The sequence below is a fragment of the Dipodomys merriami genome, unplaced genomic scaffold (assembly GCF_024711535.1).
Source record: "Dipodomys merriami isolate MVZ:Mamm:240054 unplaced genomic scaffold, mDipMer1.0.p SCAF_20, whole genome shotgun sequence".
Classification (NCBI taxonomy): Eukaryota; Metazoa; Chordata; class Mammalia; order Rodentia; family Heteromyidae; genus Dipodomys; species Dipodomys merriami.
This window is the reverse complement of record NW_027203382.1, coordinates 23,958,435-23,977,595: the sequence shown is the minus strand read 5'-3', so window position 1 is coordinate 23,977,595 and position 19,161 is coordinate 23,958,435. Positions and strand designations below refer to the sequence as shown.

The 19,161-nt window shown below is 44.9% G+C and overlaps 1 protein-coding gene and 1 non-coding gene across 5 annotated transcripts; both read right to left on the bottom strand.

Annotated features, from left to right (window-relative positions):
* Window positions 1-2,446: 2,446 nt before the first annotated feature.
* Window positions 2,447-12,854, bottom strand: Zbed3 (zinc finger BED-type containing 3). 4 transcript variants are annotated; one of them, XM_070031228.1, is made up of 4 exons: window positions 12,749-12,854; window positions 10,495-10,529; window positions 9,620-9,676; window positions 2,447-6,950 (listed from the first exon to the last, which is right to left on the bottom strand). In XM_070031228.1, the coding sequence occupies exon 4, from the start codon at window positions 6,934-6,936 to the stop codon at window positions 6,286-6,288; it is 651 nt and encodes a 216-aa protein (XP_069887329.1). In that variant the 5' UTR covers window positions 6,937-6,950; window positions 9,620-9,676; window positions 10,495-10,529; window positions 12,749-12,854; the 3' UTR covers window positions 2,447-6,285. The 4 variants fall into 4 exon arrangements, with proteins under 4 accessions (XP_069887329.1, XP_069887330.1, XP_069887332.1 ...); XM_070031229.1 differs by lacking the exon at window positions 12,749-12,854 and adding an exon at window positions 12,085-12,147; XM_070031231.1 differs by lacking the exon at window positions 9,620-9,676.
* Window positions 8,863-8,997, bottom strand: LOC138833071 (small nucleolar RNA SNORA47). The gene has a single exon (XR_011373783.1). It is a non-coding gene; the product is annotated as a small nucleolar RNA SNORA47 (small nucleolar RNA).
* Window positions 12,855-19,161: the final 6,307 nt, after the last annotated feature.

The window sequence follows — 19,161 nt, the reverse complement described above, 5'->3', positions numbered from 1 at the left end:
CTTCAGTGTTAAAACTCATGGTATTTGGTTGCCTAGCAAGCTGAGGACAAGAAGTTGCTGAAATATTATTAAATGTATTTAAACATGTGACAGTGAATTACTTAGCTTCCCATTACTGGCAGACCTGAGGGGGCAGGAAGGTTGCCAGCTCATTCATCTGATCATTACTTATCTTGACCAAAAGCCCATGAGAATATATGCTGAAGGAATGAAGCTCTCATTACCATTTAATGTTTTTCCTTATAGCCTTACTTTTAATAGTATGAAATCAGACTTCAGAGAATAGCATAATTAAGATTTTCATAAAAAGAAACATTTAATACTATTTAAATATATAATGACTCCCAGGGCTACCTGAATCCACTTTCATCATAAACCAACTAAAATGGATTTTAATTTCTATCATGACCATGCTGCCTTTATTTAACCTCAAGGTACAACATTATCAAGACCAATTTACTCGCTGCACAAGAGTAATTATCTTGACTTTATTGTAATCTCACCTTATTAACCAGCAATATTAATCTGGTTAATCATCTGCTTTATTCCCTAGACTGTGCTCTGAAGAGTTGGCAGCTATTTTTTAAAAATAAAACTTCTGGGCTGGGAAGGTAGCTCAGTGGTAGAGTGCTTTCCTTGCATGCATGAGGCCCTGGGTTCGATTCCTCAGCACTACATAAGCAGAAAAAGCCGGAAGTGGTGCTATGGCTCAAGTAGTAGATAGAGCACTAACCTTGAACTGAAGAGCTGAGGGACAGCGCGCAGGCCCACCACTGACAAAAAAATAAATAAAAGTAAAACTTTTCCTACAAAGATGAATATTTGCTAAGGTAAGGATGTTTTAAAGTTGCCTAGAAAGTTCCAGAAAGGTTTTAAGCATAGAACGTTAGCGATACCTGTGTAATCTTCCAGAGTGACTACATTGAAAGAAAAGTTACCTCACATAAGAAAATGGTTGTAAATTAGATTTGTCTGACTTTGTAAAGGTGAGACTTTAGGAGTATAGGAATAAAAAAGAATATTCTGTGGCAGAAAAAGAAAAACTTTAAAAAGAAATCCCCAGTGGTTGAGTCTCTTCTGAGATTTTAAGTATGGATACAGTTATTTAACATGGCAACTCAGCCCAAACCAAACCCTTCTACAGACAAGGCCAACAATTTAGGCATTAGAAAGGTCCTCTTGTTCATGTCTGTCATTACCTGCTTTTTCCCACTTGCCTTTTCCCTTCCTGATTCATGCTAAAGAATAAGCAGACATTTTACACCACCCCAGGAACTAAGGAGTTGAGTTCCAGTGCCTACATCCCTCCCAAATGTAGCACTAGTCACAGAAAGCAGGAGCTCTCTGATGTATTCGAGGTATGTTTCCATCACTAGTAGTGACAACTGCCTGTGAGCAATCTGCCACAGCAGGGAGGTCATCTCAAATCTCCCATCCCACCTCTGCATTCTCAAATCCCACCTCTCATCTGGACACCAAGGAGGCCAGCTCAGCTGCTGGGTCCTATAGACATTGTTACTTTGCTAAGTGAGCAAAATCAGGAGTCCCCTAGGCTAGTGCCTTCACCACTATCTCTTGAGAGTAGACAAATCACTCTAGGCCTAATTTTCCTCATCTGTCAAATGGTGGAGTGGACAAGGGCTACATTTCTTCCTCTTTTTCTGCAAGTACTGGTTATCCCCAATTTGTGCTTGATATAAAAACTTCAGTGCAGCATGTGTAAGGGAAAGAGTCAAACCAGAATTTCCACAGCCAGCATCCAGGCAGTACTCAGGCCCACTTTTCTCACCCATCCCTGAACAGGCTGTCCAGCACCTGCAAGCACTTTTTTTTTTTTTTTTTTTGGCTGGTTGTGGGGCTTGAACTCTTGGCCTGGGCGCTGTCCCTCAGCTCTTCAGCTCAAGGCGAGCACTCTACCACTTGAGCCACAGCTCCACTTCCGGTTTTCTGGAGGTTAACTAGAGATAAGAGTTTCATGGAGTTTCCTGCCTGAGTTGTCTTTGAAACGCGATCCACAGATCTCAGCCTCCTGAGTAGCTAGGATTACAGGCATGAGCCACCAGTGCCTGGCTTGTAAGCATTTTTTATTTGGAAGTGAATAAAACCTAAAATTAAATCTTCCCTTCTTTTTTTTTTTTAATGGTTCTGATATAGTAGGTGGAATGGAAGAGTAACATGAGTCTGGATGGTTCTTAAAAGCAGCTAGGCACTGGTGGATCACACCTGTAATTATAGCTACTGAGGAAGATGAGATCTGAGAGTCATGGTTTGAGCTGGAAAGTCTGTGAGACTCTTAACTCCAATTATGCACCAAAAAGCCACACATGGAACTATGTCGTAAGGGGTAGCAAAAAGATGTCCAAGCCCTGAGTTCAAGCCCCAGTATTCTATCTCTCCCTTTCTCACACACAAGAAAAACACCCAAATTCAGATCTGAAAGCCTGAGTTACAAATCTACATAAAGAAGTTTAATTCCAATACTTCCAGTGACAATAAAAATTACAAGAGACACAAGGAAACAGTCTTAAGTAACAGTGGTTAGGGAGGCTGACTTCGTGGCTACTCTGCCTAGATTGCAGCATTACCTTTGCATTTCTTGTACAGTGACAAAACTGTCTTTACAAATATTTCTTTCAAGGATAGAGTAAAAGAGATACATATCAAACAGCCTAACAACCATCTCTTTAGTCAACATCACTGTTGATAAAACTGTATATTTATCTTTGTTGGGATGTCTGGCCTTGTGTTAATGAGTAAAGCAATCAGATTTGGGGGCCTTAAAACATTTATGTGTGAGTTCAGTGTCTCAGGTATTTAGCAGTCATTTACAATGTGCAAGGCACTAACTAGTGAGTTAAAAGATGAGTAAAACACCCCAAGGGCTCAAGGTCTGGGGGGGGGGGGGGGAGCCATGTGCAAGATGCATGGCCTGGTCTGTGGCCTATAAAATACAGCATGATAAGAGTCCAGAGAAGTAAGGGAATGCCTGTAAGCATGGGGCCATCAAGGAAAGTTTCATGGTCTTCCAATATATTTATTGTGATTCTGAAGACCAAGGCATTATACATGACAGGCCGATGCTGTACCACTGAGTTGTACCCCTAGCCTTGGGTGGAATTTTTCCATACTTAAGAGATGGGAATCTGGGCTATTCTTTGGGGTGTGGGGGTTGTCTGGTATTTTTTGGCGCCAGTTCCAGAGCTTGAACTCAGGGCCTGGGCACCTGAGCTTCTTTGTGCTAGGCTAACACTCTACCACTAGAGCCACAACTCCACTTCTGGCTTTTTGGTGATGAATAGGAGATAAGAATCTTCATGAACTTTCATGCTGGGGTTGGCTTTAAAGCTTGTTCCACAGATCGCAGCCTTGCGAGTAGCAAGGATTACAGGTGTGAGCCACCAGCACCCAGCCAAAGGGACTTTTTAAAATGCAGGAATGGAAAATTGAAGCATATAGGGGCTTCAGAACATGAAAGGAAGAAGAGAATACAGTTTGGATGGAGCATACGATAGGTATAGGAGAGAAGATCAGCATGGGTAGGGAAGGGACTTTAGGGCCTCTAAGTTAAAGCTTGGCTTTAAGTAGGTGGTGAATAATAAGGAAAGCTTTACAGCAGGAAAAATGATGTAATCAATTTTGGCTTAGGGAAATTCCTTGGCCTGGTCAAGTTGTTAAGTGCTGGTCATAGTAGAGGAAGACAGGATGGGAAGATGAATCCCAGAAGAAGAATAAATGAGTCCTGAGCCATGGCATCAGAAATAAGGCATAAATTTGGTAGAGCAGGTGTCTAGAATTCAGTGAAAATAGTATCAGATCCCACTCTCCTTGTATGATTGTGACCAGAACTCTGGTCATATCTCAAAATGTCCTTATGAGTTTTCTGTGAGACTGTGAATTATCTTTGTGAATCATTTGTTATAGCTACAACAGAAGGTAAATGTTATTGTCAGAAACACTCAGAATCCACTAACTGAAAATGGAGGAAGGAAATATGTTGGCCCCATTGACTCATGGGAGTTCTCAAAGGCAGTATTGGTAGCTAGGCACATGGCATCTGGAGGCCGACTGGCTGTGTTTGGATCATCCTCTTGCCACCACTCATCAGTTGTAATTGTGTACAAGCATCTAACCCCTTGCCACCATACCCTGTTTCATAGCCCTCCATGGAGTGGCGGTGAGAATAAAGTGAGGTCATGTGAGTGCGTGCTATGTGTGCTGGTTACTTTTCAGGTGCCTAGAGAAATACTAGCTGTTAGGATAAGGGTGAGGATGCAGAGTGGAATAGCTTTGTCCTGTACATTGCAGAAGGATATGCAAGCAGTGGGGAAGGGTGAAAGGGACAGAGCAGGGACAGGATGGGGCATGAGGACCAAGATCCAGGGAGAACTATCAGGGCTGGAGATGGGCATACAATAATCCTGGCAAATTACTGTAACTCATCAGGAAGATGTACTGGGAATGCAATGTAGAAACCAGCCCAGGTAAGTCATCTGACAGAAGATAGGTAGATGACTTAAAAAATCATCCGGGGGAGGAAGTGGCGCTGTGGCTTAAGTGGTAGAGCGCTTGCCTTGAGCTGAAGAGCTGAGGGACAGCACCCATACCCAGAGTTCAAGCCCCACAACTGACCAAAATAAAAAAAAAAAAATCATCGGGGACTGTTGGAGCTAAGAGCCTAAAGTTATGGCCAAATCTCAACAGGACTTCATTTTTTAAAAAGATAATTTATTCTTGAAACAGGGAATTTTGGTCAAGAGCTCTGTATTAAGAGACTAAGGAAGTTATTGTTTGTATTCATATTGTAACCACTCAGAAGTGTCTTCATTCTTACCAGATACATTCTACCACACATATGAAGTGTCAAGAAGACACACAAATAGGGCAAAATATTAACCATGATTGAGTCTAGATGGTGGCCACAATTATGGATCTTGATTGTACTGCCTTTCAACTTTTTCTGGATGCTTAGGTTTTATTATTGTGTTGGTCCTGGGGCTTGAATTCAGGGTCTGGGTGCTGTCCCACAGTTTTTGTGCTCAAGGCTAACACTCTACCACTTGATCCACAGCGCCACTTCCAGCTTTTTTTGGGGGGGGGTAGTTTAGTGGAGATGAGTCAGACTTTACCTGCTTGGTCTGGCTTCAGATCTCAACCTCCTGAGTTTCTATGATTACAGGTGTGAGCCACTGGTGACCAATAGATGTTTTTATGTTTACTGAGACTGATAAGTCTAAGGGGAAAAGTGAACCAATATACACCAGGAAATGGAGTTCTCTGGAGGAATGACACATTCTACCTCCCAAAAGAGGGATTCCAATAAAAGAGAGATCGGGAAAATAAAGAAGGGGAAAGTTCATATTTTCTCTTTGAGAGGCTGTGGTGGTCTGGAAAATCCAATGCTGCTTAGGAAGGTGATCTACAGTGAAGGAGTAAAACATGGAATATTGGCAGTAAGGAAAACCTGATCCTTCTGGGCTGAAAACCCAGTATAAGGAGACAGTATTGCTGAGGAAAGAAAGGGAGAATAAGAGTAAAGGAGGAATGGAACAGGAAGAGGAATGGCATAAAATAAACTAAGACAGGAAGACATGGCCTTAGAAGGAATGTTTTCTCCTTTGACCCAGAGTGAGATCTGAAGACAGGGAAGGAACTGCTCCTCTTAGTGATAAGAATGAAGCTATATTTTGCTTGAAAGGGCAGAAGTGCGCAGCAGGAAAGGGAGAATAAATGCAGTACACCTGTCCTTGGGTCTGAACCAGCGAAAGAAGAGAACTGAGAGAAGCTGGGTGAGCAACCCTGGGAGAGGGAAGGGAATTATCCTGGTGGGGTTCTAGAGAGGGTGATGTTAGAGAACAGTCCTAGAAATGTAAGGTCCCCTTTTCCAGACCTCGTGAGGAGTTGAATGGGGTTCTTCTTTCGGATGCTTGAAGGTTGAACTTGGAGACCTTAACCTACACCTCCAGTGGTAGGAATTGAGTGAATCTGGGTAAAATATTCATTTCCACCGTCCCGTCCCCTCAGGCACACGGTATGATGAGTCTGGTGTATGAAGAAGTTTTGGTCACCAGTCCTATGAGCCCCGACAAGGGTGACTGGAGCCGTGGATTTCCCCGCGGTGCCGTCCGTTCTGCATTCGGGCGCTCCGAGGGGCCGCAGCACCCATGTTAGGCCGGTGGGGCTTCTGTGCCCAGCGAGGCGGTTTGGGCTCTGCGCTGGGGCGGGCATCCCATGGAAGATCCCACCAGTGGCAGCAGCGGGCACCAGCGGGTGGACGCGGCCACGCCCTTATATCAGGATCTTTGTGATGACGCCTCGGTCTACGTCCCCATCTTCTTCAGGTTCGTCTTTGAGCGGCAGGGGAGGCCCGGTGGCACAAGCCAGGGCGCCCTCGTGGCGACTTAGCTCCAGCAGCCGCGCCTGCAGCAACTCGCGCTCCGCCTGCAGCGCGCGCCCTCGCCGCTCCAGGGCGCGCTCCTCTTCCTGCAGGGCGCGCCGCCGCTGCTCCAGCGCGCGCTCGCCCTGCTCCACGGCCGCCTCGCGCCGCTCCAGCTCGCGCTCGCGCCGGCTGCCGCGCACCGCCAGCGCGCCCATCTGCTCCAGCAGGCGCGCCCACTCGCCCTCGGCGGCCCGGGGCGGCGAGCTCCGGGCGCCGCTCTTCTCCAGCTCCCACCGGTGCGCGCTCCTCAGGTGCCTCCACAACGCAGGCGTCCCCGCCTGCAGGCCCACCTGCTCCCCGCACAGCCGGCAGGTGGCCCAGCGGCCCGAGGGCTGCCCGGGACGTGCGGGGGCCAGGTGGAAATAGCCCCAGGCCTCGGAGTACGGAGCCCCGAGGTGGCCTGGAGGAACCGGCACCAGCCCGGGACACGGGCCGCCCAGCGCTGCTTCGTCCTGCCCACCGCTCTCCTCCATGTTCACGGTTGGCTCTTCACTCCTCATTCCTTCCTCTGGATCTACATGGGAGAGAGGTGGGGCGAGGGGTGGGGATGGAGGAGGAAAAATTACTAATTTCCGTTAGATACACACAACTCCGGTAACCAACCAGTCACCGGACCACAGACATCCCAGTAAAGCAAGCAGCGATGTGTGTGTGTGTGTGCGCGCCCCCTCCAGGTTAGGCCCGGTTAGGGCCTGTCCACTACCCCTTAGCTTCTTTACTGAAGCTTGAACTCTACCACTAGAGCCACAGCTTCACTTGGGTAAGAGTTTCTTGGACTTCCCTGGGATCCTTAGATTTCAACCACCTGATTAGGTGGGATTACAGGCATGAACCATCATTGCTTGACTTCTGCTCCTCTCACAGGCACCTGAGACATACAGCAACAATGGTCTTTATTGCTTTCTCTAATTAAACAGCCCATCTAATATATCTGGAAGGCAGAAAGCTTGCTCAATGCTTCCAACAAAAGAAGGAAAAGAAAACTAATAGTGTATTGCTTTGTCTAACAAATATTTGTGTTAAAGGAACTCTAATGTGACAAGGGTCACTGCCACACTTTTCCATTAAAAAGATAACTCACCACTGCAATAATTTATTTACAGAAAGGGTAACAAGTCCACAAGAAACCTAATGTATGATTCTAGACAAACGCCTCAAATATTAACAACAACAACAATAACATAAGACAAACTGGGAGAACCAGGCCTAGACAGCTAGTGATGTCAGCTTATCCAGTCAGTTCTGAGCCAGCAGCAGAGGCTGTGATAAAGTTCTAGAACCTCTCTGGTTAAACACCACTGGGAATGACTGAGGACAAAGATGAGTCCAGGAAAAATGAGCTGCAGGACTCATAGTATTGAGTGTAAGCTTTAAATTCACTTGCTAATAGTCTTCTTACAAATGCATCATAATTTTCTCAGCCTAATACGTTTTTCCCACATAGCAAGTTCACTTTATCAGGCATGCCATTTAACAGACACCCTACATTTAAAAAGAAGATAATGAATCAGCAGGGGAAAAAAAAAGAAGATAATGTATCACTAGGAAAAAAAAGCCTTGCCATGTACAGGTTGCTCATGCTTGTAATCCTAGGTACTAAGGAGGCTGAGGAGTTCTAAGGATCTCTATTTGAAGTCAGTTGGGAAGGGAAAGTCCAATTAAGCACCCCAAAAACCTGGGGTGGAGTTTTGGCTCAAGTGGTAGAGAGCCAGCCTTGAGCAAAAAAGCTCAGAGTTCAAGCCCAGGACTGGCACCAAAAAAGGAAAAAACAAAAGTAGAGGGGGTTCTTCTGACATAAGAATGCTATTTACTTATCTTTTGATACACAAAAATTGACTTAAATATGTTTAGTCATGGTAAGTGAAAAGTCTCTAGAAATTAAGATCTACATTTTTTCAGAGATTTGTTACATCGCTGAAGCGCCAAACATAACAGTGGATTGACCTCCTTCTAGAAAGATTTTTTTTTTTTTTTGGCTGGGAGCTAGTAGCTCACCCCTGTCACTTTAGGCTAAGATCTGGAGGTTTACAGTTTGAAGTTAGCTTGGGCAATAGTCTGTGACACTTCATCTCCAAAATAACCACTAAAAAAAAGGTCTGGCTGGAGGCATGGCTCAAGTGGTAGACTGCCAGCTAGGACTTAAAAAGCACAGGACAGCTTTGTCCTGTGCCTAAGTCTGAGAGTCATTACTAATGTAAACCCTCCCAGGACCAGAGGTGACCGTAACTGTTTTATTTTTCTTTTTAAATATCTCTGCAAGATGTCTCTGGGTTTCTTTTAAATCCCAGATTTCCAAGGTGGTGTCACCAGTGGGGAATGCCATCTGCTAGAGTGTCAAGATGGACACAGTGAGAAGCACTGAATTTGATGTCTTAATCCTTTGGTCTTGAGGGCTAGACCATCTGAGGTAGAGACAAGCAGCACCATGACTGTAGGCCAGTGCAGTGCTGCTCCTCCGAGTGTGCAGAGGGCCATCCCCTGCCTGGCCACCCTTCACTGTTGGAGGGCTAACCGATGGAAGGCAGCACGGTACACATCTGCCTCATCTTCTCAGTCCTCCACAGCACTTAGTACAATCTTCAAATTCCCTATCCACAGTCCATGGCCACAGTACTAACAGCTTGCCTAGCTCTACAAGCCCCTGAGCTCTTAGTACTGCAAGGTGCTGACCTTGGAGAAACCAGATTCACCCATCTGGCTTGGGAATTCTTCAGCCACACAGAACACAAACTGATAGGAAAAAGATAAGCTGCTCACCAGAACAATGGGCAAGAGAACCCAGGAACAAACTCCAATGGCCAGGAAATGGATGAAAAGACACATACACACCACTTTTGTTCTAGAGAAATGCTATAACCAAAAATTCATTTTGTTCATCCCACTAACCAAGCCAAGCCGAAGCTAAAAGGGAGGGCAAAAAGGCACACTCCCACATTACTAGTGAAAAAATGATATCAAGCCATCTAGTAGTTGCCGAGACATCTATGCTGAAGAAGATTGTAGACCTCAGACTATAACCTTCCTTCGTTTACCTGCCAAGAAGCTGGATTACAGGCATGCACCGTCATACCCACTCACTTCCTTAATTTTTCTTGAACATTTTTAAAACTACCACATGTGACTATTTTGCTTTCATCCATTTATTCCACCCACTGCATACCAACTTAAGAGTCCCATAGGTACCTGTGGCCAAGCAGCCCAACAAGATCACCTCAGTGTCTGCTTCAAGAAGCTCACCACCTGGTAGGGAAAAGATGTTTCCAACAGTAATTTTGATACACTTGTTTGAGGTCAGATCAGTATTCCTTCATTGGGGTGAACTCCATTATACCAAGTCCACTCTGGAGGAGAGGGAATAGCGTACCTTCTTGGCACTCAGGCCTGAAGGGCCCAGCTTTTTGCTGGTTAATTGAAGATAAGAGTCTCATGGGTTGGTTTGTCTGGCTTCCAACCAAGATCTCAGCCCACTGAGTAGCTAGAATTACAGGGTAAGCTACCAGCACCTGTTATTAAACTCTTTTACTATTAGCTAAATGGCAGAGGAACATGTACCTTTGATTTATGTGTTTGTTGTAATGTTGGGGACTGACCCTAGTTCCCATGTATGCTAGGCAAGTGCTGTACCACTGGCTATACTGACAGCCCTATTAATACATTTAAAAAAAAAATGAAAATTATAAAGTGTTCTGTTCTGAAGTAGACTTTTATTTCAGACCCAGATTAATTATATATATATATATATATATATATATATATATATACATCCTATAAACCACCCATAGAAATTTATTTTATTGTTTAATAGCTAGTTATTCTTTGGGGGGCGTGGGTCCGGTCGTGGGGCCTGAACTTCGGGCCTGGGCACTGTCCCTCAGCTCTTCAGCTCAAGGCTAGTGCTCTACCACTTGAGCCACAGCGCCACTTCTGGCTTTTTTCTTTTTGCTTATGTGGTGCTAGGAATCGAACCCAGAGCCTCAGGCATGCAAGGCAAGCACTCTACCACTGAGCCACCTTCCCAGCCCCAGTTTAATAGGTGGGCTTATACACATAAAACATACCAGGCAAGGTAACTTCCAAAGAACCAGGCAATGTTCTAAAAAAGAAAAAAGTAAATCACAGTTGTTTCACTTTAGTTGGATTAACTAGGCAGAATACTAAATAAGTATGTGTTGACTGAGACTGGATTTTTCATGAGACATTCACACTAATATGAAATTTACAGAGATTACATAGAAACACTCAAAATACATTTTCACTGACTTCATCAATGAATGACTTAAAGAAGAATACTTGAAACATGTTGACATCTGAAGTTGCGAGGAGACCACAATTCAGTTACCTAGTACCTGTCTCTGTTAACCTATTAATTCACTGTATAAATTTGTCTGTTTATAAACAGATCCCAGACAAGAAAAATGAGTCTGGAATTATGGGCCTGAAGTTTACATGAGGTTTGAAAGTAAAAATATCCAGGTTGGGGACTAACGGGTTAAGTATGAAAACATTTTAAAAAGAGTTATATAAGGCTGTAAAAACCTTACTGGGCCAAAAGCTATCTGGTCAATCAGAGATTTTCCCTAATTGTTATAAGCCAAATTCTTGCCTATCCCTACCATTAGCTAAAAGGCAGCAAAATTCTCTCTCTTAATGCATTTTAAAAATAAAAATTGTGGAGTACTTTGTCCTAGAGTGGATCTTTATTTCAAATACACCTGGTCCCTAAAAAGTAAACGTGAAATCCATTTTTTGCATTTGTAGAAATGCTTAATTTAATATAAATTAGAGGTATTTAAAGTTGCCCTATTTTAAAGGTCTTTGTAACTCAATTTTATTTTTATTTTTTGCTGGTACTGGGGCTTGACCTCTGGTCCTCAAGCACTGGCTAAGTTCCTTCCCCTCCCCCCAAGTTGGTACTGTATCACTTAAGCCTTACATGCCTCCAAGTTCCTGAGTTTTGCTTGTTAATTGTACATAACAGTTTCAGGTATTAGTCAGCCCTGGCTGGCTGATAGGCTTTGAACTCTGAATATCTAGGATTATAGGTGCCTCACTTCAAAACATTTTAATGTTGAGAATTAACTAGTCTGGGCTCTTAAATTTTTTTTTAACACAACTTCTTGTACTTTCTATTGTCGGTTGCTTCAAGTGATTTTGTCCCCTCCCCAATGTTTCCTAGTAATATATAAATAACATATAAAATTCAGAAGCAACCTAAGAGCTGCATTCTCTAGGCCTGAAGAAAGCTGGCACCGCTCTCTTCTCATTTTGCATCTGTGCTTTTTGATCAAAGGCATTTAGGGCTGCAATCACTTTACAATCACCTTTAAAACTAGGAGCCCAAACTGCCCCACCCAGTAGGCAGTGACCAGTGCTGCCACAATTACTTTTCCCAAACCCCTCCAAAAACAAGGACTCAGACAGTGGTCAACCAGGCCCAACCTGCGCCAGGGATTCCCTACCTATGGAAACGTTTACCTCATCTGTACCCCAAGACAGCCGAAGCTATACTGAGGTGCTGTCTTTGCACGGCTGCCACGTAATACAAATCATTTTCTGTCCTTCACCATGCCTTTTTACTTGGCATATGAGGGAGAATGGCTAAATCTAATGTAGGATTCCTGGACTCTGGAGCTGGGGTCTAGAATCACCTAAGGACCCTTGCTGATGTCGATGTATGTATTAGGCGATTTCTACCACAGCTGCTCTCCAAGGCCTTGGGAGTCTGCGTGAGTCCGCCGGTGGCAAGTACTCAACGTTCCTTCCAGGGAGCGGGAAAACCTCCCGCCGCTGCTTCGGTGGCGGTGACAACGGATGGAAGCTCCTTCGGGGAGGGTCCCGGGATCCTTTTGTTTGAGCACCGCGGGGGAGGGGAGGAGAGGGCGGGGATCTGAGCCTCAGTCTGGACTCGGGCTGGGAAAAACGCCTAGAAAGTTCCAACTGGAGAAGAAGCCCGCTGCAGAGCGCGGGGCCCGGCCGCAGGAGGAGGACTTGGTTCTAGGCGAGCGAGCTGGGCAAGGGCTTGGAGACGGCCGGGGAGTCGGGAGAGGGGGCCCGGGCAGGGCAGGGCAGGGGCGGAGGCGGGGCGCCCGGGTGCGGCCAGCGGCCTCCGCGCACCGCCCGACCAACGCCTCTGCGCACCAACGGGGCGGCGCGGGGCTCCCGATCGTCCCGGCACCGCGCAGCCCTGGGGGGCCGCCGCGTCCCCGCCGGGGCGCCCCGCGCCTGTCCCCCCCCCCCCCGCCACGCCTCCCCCCGCCTCTCCCCCCGCCGCTCCAGCGGAGTCGCCGGCGCTGCGCTCCGGGTCTCACTCACCGCTACGCCCGCCCTCGCCGCAGGCGGCCCGCGGGGCTCGGTTCCCGCAGCCCCTGCAGGCCCCTCGCAGACATCTTGGCTTCCCGCTTAAAGACACAGCGCTCAATCCCGCGTCCCGGCTGCGGAGAGGGGCGGTGACGCGCGGCCTCGGAGCGTGCGCGCGCGGCGGGGGCGCCGCTCTTCAACCAGCCCGGCCGGCCAGGGAGAGACTTGTGTTTAACTCTTTTTTTTCCCCCCTAGATGCTGCAATAGTTTAGGGATGTTTAAAATGCAACTGCTGTTTCATAGCTTTGCGTGAACCTTCCAAGACCTGGAATCTCCAACCCCGAGCTCCGAGCGCGGTGCGCATCCTTTCAGGTCCGAGGTCGGTGACGTCGCAAGATGAGGGCCGAACCCCGCTTTCCCTCCAGCCGAGGTCCGGACAGGTAAAGGGAGCGCGCGTCGAGGTGTAAGGCGGACTGCTTTTACTTAGATTATGCGCGGGAACAACTCCCGCACCTCAGTGATTTACACAACAAATGTTTGCTTCCCAACGAAACTGCCCGCGGCCAGCAGCTCTGGTCCCACTCTTAATCTCACTTCTAGGCCGAAAGCGCCGCGCTCACTGAGTGCTGAGGGATGAAGACGAGTCCTGTTTGCTATTACAGTGCTGTAAACACTCCCACAACCGCCGGTTCCAGTCTGTGAATACTTGTTAGCCAAGTCCCTGGATCTAACATACAGCTGGCAGATGATGCTCTTAAGACATCCTGCCGACAACTTTGCTCATATTTTACTGGTCAAACAAATCACATGACCAATGGACTGGAATAGTGTACCCAGAAGGTCTCTTGCTAGTCCCTTGACGACAAGCAGTGAAGTATAATTATTGTAGAACAAGAAATTACTGGATACTGTACGTGCAAGCCACTCTACCTGCTTTGATTTATATATTCTAGGAATCAAACCCAGGACTTTGAACATACGAAGCATGTGCTTAATGGCTGAGTTATACTTCTGGAACCCTAGACCCTCACTTTTTCACCTGATTTTTTTTTTCCCCTATAAAATTGCAGACCCCACTTAATGGACTTTCCCTTTCCCATTCCATGAATGATTAAAGAATTAAAAACTCCAAAGGGGATAATTTGGCAATGTGAAGGTTATTAGCTTTACCACTTTTCTTCTGGCCCAAAGGATGTATATGGTTTAAACATCTGATTAAAAGTAACTAAGATAAATAATGTGGGTAAAATAATCTCTAATTCATGTTTAGGTTGATTATAATTGGGTACCCTTTTAACAAGAGGTTTCATTTATTTACTTATTTTCAGTGCTGGTGATTGAATCTGTGTGGCCTTTCATATATAAGTGCTCTATCACTAAACACTAAACTACATCCTGGGCTGGTCTATACTCTAACCGAAGATCTAATTGTTTTGTATGCCTTGGAAATCCATTTGGACACTGGTGGTGGTGGTGTCCTTGAGGGAGGAGGATCATAAGTTCTAGGCTAGCCTGGGAAATGTGTGTGTGTGTGTGTGTGTGTGTGTGTGTGTGTGTGGTTGGGTAGTTGGGTGGTTGGGTGTGGGTGGGTGGGTGAGGCTATAGGTACAGCACTTGCTTAGCAAGATCTGGGCTAAATCATTTGGCTTTAAATTGACCATGTAATGAGATACATGATGATTTCACAGCTTTCAGTAAGTTCTGGCTATGGGCAAAAGCAGTTCCTTTGTTCTGCTTGTTTATTTTGTGATGGGGTTTGGCTGTTTAAATCCCTGACTGAGACTGTGAAGTACCTGGAATTACAGGTTGCGTCATGGTGCCCAGCTCACATCTGTATTTTAGATGTGAGTAGAAGTTCAGACTTTAGAAGCACCATTCCTCAATGCCCAGTAAGACAGTGAGACAAATACACCTCAGGAAGAAAGTGACCAATGATATATATATATACACACACACACACACACACACACACACACACACACACACACACACACACACACACACACACACACACACACATACACACATATATATGTATATATATACATATATATGTATATATATACGGGGAAAGAGAGCAAGTGTCATATTAAATTGATTTGAATCTGGAAACATTTAATCAAGACCTGATAAGACAGTGGGATTTGAATTCCTGGCATTATGTATTTATTATCCTAACAAGATGTGTTTTGGATTTCTTTTTTGAGTCCAGAGAAAAGAAGCCTGTGGCTCTCCCATGCTAGATTCAATTATTACATTTTTCTATATTCAGAAATATTTTCCTTGTAGTTATAAATGAAACATTAAGTCAAATTATAAAATGTGTCTGAAATATCTAAATAACTCCTTTTTACTTAACATTCTGTGTTCAAGTTTCAGAAGGAAACACATTTTCCAAGGCTGGTGCTGGTGGTTCATGCCTGTAATCCTAGTTATTCAGGAGGCTGAGATCTGAGGATCATAGTTTGAAGCCAGCCCAGGCTGGAAAGTCCATGAGACTCTTATCTCTAATAAACTACTCAGAAAAGGCCAGAAGTAGCAGTGTGGCTCAACTGGTGGAGTACTAACTTTGAGTCAAAGAAGCTCAGGGATAGTGTCCAGGCCTTCAGTTCAAGCCCCAGGACTCGAACACACTAAGAAAACAAAACGTTTTCTAGTTCTTATCGTGATAGTGATCATCTAGGGGAACCTGAGAGACATATGCTAACTGTATCCAAACCCTGGCAGGGGGAGGAACATAAGGGAGAGAGAGAAGCAAAGGCAAAGCAATGAGTGGCAGGTCTTCCAGGAAGTCACTTGGATGGAGAGAGCAGAGCTGGCAGGACTCAGGGAGATAATCCTGCACAGAGAGCCTGGTCATTGGCTAGAGTAGCTTTCTGCTGGCTCATTTCACTGCAGCCCTAGGAGTCCATCTCTTCAACTAAAGTCAGGGTCGGCATGACCTTACCCTAGTAGGTGGGACATTCCACAGATATTTCCAGAGTCTGTACAAAATTGCCTTTTGCCAAAGGAAAGGGACAAACTTGGACGATACATGTATTTTCTAAGATAATTATAAAGAGCAACAATCATTTTTTTTCTTTTGTGTCTTTTGGCTGTGGGAGAAAAAGAAACAATTATGTATGTGAATGGGGCTTGTGGGGAGGCGGGGACAAGCCGAAGTTCCAGGTTTCAGTGTTGTCTCCAAAGCAGTTTGCAGAATACCATTGCCTTTTGTGGCTTTAGTTGGGTCCAGTTGGAATGATCCAGTAAAATCTTCCTCTCTGACCAGATCTACTCATTTTTTACAAAAACTCCACACAGCACACAGTTTTCTAAGGATCTCTCCTTCACCTGAATTTCTCTGGTCAGGCTCCTAACAATTGCTTAGTAGAAGCTGGCCCTGACTTCACAGTCCAGTGGTGCGAATCAGAGCTCATATTTTACATCCTCCCTCTCGGCATCTATGAAGCCAGTAACAAGGTATGGGTCTCAGTAAATACTTGGAATCATTGAAAACTCTATTTAAAACATGACTGGAGGAGTAGAGCATGGATGAGCATAGCTTGGGTTCAATCTCCAGTAGTTTCCTCCCTTTCCCCCACCCCCCAAAAAAAGCATTGTATGAGGTCCCAAGAGTAGTCACATTTACGGCAACAGAAGACAGGATAGTGGTTGCCAGAGGATGGACTACAAGAAGGAGGAGTCTTGTAACAGGTACAGTTTCAGTTTGGAACACTGGGGGAATTCTGGAGCTGGATGGGATGCGGGCAGACCAGCAGCATGAAGCCCCAGTGAGATGGCAGGTGGCACAGGCTTCAGGCATTGGGCTCAGCTTCTCGCAAGCCAGTTCTGTTTGTGAAATGGGAGTATTTGTAACAGGATTTTAGCTTAGACTGAGTTTTGTAGCTTTTGTCTATAGAACGTTGGTGAGCTGGATCAAATCTACCTCAGGCAGCATGCTAGGTTTCCTGAGTAATGGGGAAAGTTTAGTTGTGATGAAATCTTAGGCAAGTTACTAATCACCCCAGAGCTTCAGATGTTATTTGGCTTTGTTTCTGTAGAATGTGTCTGTAGAATGGAGGTAATAATAGTTTGTAGGTCTATAGGGTGGTTATGAGGATTAAGCCAAATGAATTGCATAAAATGCCTGCTGAGTATCTGAGACAGAGGAGCTGGAAGGTATGATGAATTATTTATAAACAGCAGCTGAGAATTCTTCCATCTTGCAATTGCAGTGTAGATTGGAGTAGGCCAGATATAGACCGCAGGTCCCTTGAAACAGTGCCTTGTCTGGGATGTGTGTTCTCAAAAATACCAAAATTCTGGAAGGCGTGAGGATAGCCTGACCCAGAGTATCTGGGCCTTATTCTTGCAGACTGTTTGTCTCTAAGATATATCAGGGGACCCAGCTCTCCGTGGGGCACTGGAACCAGAGTTAAATGTTAGAGCACTGTTAAGGACTGTGGAAGCACTGTTAGCATTGGCAGTCGGCCTTGGTTGTTGATTTTTCCTTTAAATGAGCGAAGACATTTGAAGCCTATCATGTGATTCCCTAAGTAACACCTGATAGACCCTTGACTACATGCTTGAACCCCATTTCCCAAGTAGAGAACTTAGCTGTCCTCACTTACAAAAGGGTAGAACTAGAAATAAAAGAAGGGTGCAGGGAATAGAAGACATTTCTGCCCCACTTTTTAACTCTCTCAGGAACACAAAGAATCACTTATTGATGACTTTATATCAAAAGCCATGGTGGTGGGAGTTTACATGTGTTGGCTTAATCAATACTCTCTTTTGTTGTTGTTATTATTATTTTGTGCTGGTGTTTGGCTTGAACTCTGGGCCAGGAAACTGACCCTTAGCTTTTTAGTTCAAGGTTGGTACTCGAACCACAGCTCCACTTGCAACTTTTTGTTGGTTAATTAGGGTTAAGAGTCTTATAGAGTTTACTGCCTAGGATAGCTTCAAATCATGATCCTCAGATCTCAGCCTCCTGTATAGCTACCAGCATCTGGCAATCAGTGCATATAACAATTTCGTATTATTCTGGTTCACAGAAAAGAGCAAAAGAAGCGGAAAGGGGGAAGAGTTTGAGCCAGGCTTTTAGAATTAGGTCATTCATGCTGTCAAAGCCTGTTTTTTTCAACTACCTTCTCCTCCGCATAGGTCCGTTCAACCCCTTACCACCCCAGTACACAGACAATAGTGGACTCTTGTTCAAGTAGCCAGAACCAGGGTCTGAGGTCTAGAACAAGAATTCTGGTGGCCCTTAGTCTGTGCTACCTACATCATCAGGGTCATTTTCTCTATGATTTAAACATAGCAGTACAACTATTTATTTGTCTCTTTCTGTGTTATTAATGGGGCTTGAACTTAGGGCCTAGGTGCTGTCCCTGAGCTTTTTCACTCAAGGCTAGTGCTTTACAACTTGAGCCATAGCTCTGCTTCTAGCTCTTTGGTGATTAGAGTCTTGAGCTGGCTTTGAACTGGGATCCTCAGATCATAACTTCCTAGGTAGCTAGGATTATAGGTGTGAGCCCTGGGCCTGGCCCAAAGCAGTATTCTGCTATTCCTGTGTCCTATAAATATGTAATTTATAGGGGAAATGGAAACTCTGGGTCACATTCAAATGGAGAACTATTTGTAACAAGAGGAAAAATGTCCCATGCCTCTGAGTTCTAGAGAAGAATAACTACAGTAAATCATATTAGTAAATAGAAATGTAAAGAAAAAGCTTCTATTTGGGAGTATAAATCAAATGTTAATGCAGTTTTGAATTTATTTCAAATATTTTTCATTAAGTACTTCCACTTTCACAACCTGATAGATGGCCTGACATTGAACCATAGGAAAATAATTTAGAGGCCAACTTGAAAGAACTTAAGATCAATGTACTCAGCACTCCTTGAAAAGAAGAAATATAGGGCATTTGTTCTTTGAAAACATATTTCAGGGCATATAGGTCATTGTCAGTTAAAAAAAACAAAACAAAACAAAAAAACCCCAAGACCTTTGTGGTGGAGCCCAGGGCTGCTAGTTCTTTGGCTTGCCTGGAGCACACAGTTCAGAGGGTGAAGGACAGCTTGTTTTTCTTTGCTTTCACTCCTGATTTGCAGCAGCCATCTTTGCTGGGAAAAACCCTTTTTCCATTTGGGCCATGTGGTCCCATGAGTGCTGGCTCTTTGATCACCAGGAGAGAAAGCCAGATGCTTCAGACTCTTCAAGCCCTTTTCAAGATTTTTCAGATTGAACTAAAGAAAGCATTATTAGCCAGAGACATGTGCATGCAAAACCTACTGGCTACCAGTGGTAGCTATAGCCAGACAGAAATCATGAGTTTGCAAGGAGAAACTTCTTATAGCGATATTCCAATATAAACATGCAAAAAATAATGACTGTAGCTGGGCACTGGTGGCTTACACCTGTAATCCTAACTACTCAAGAGG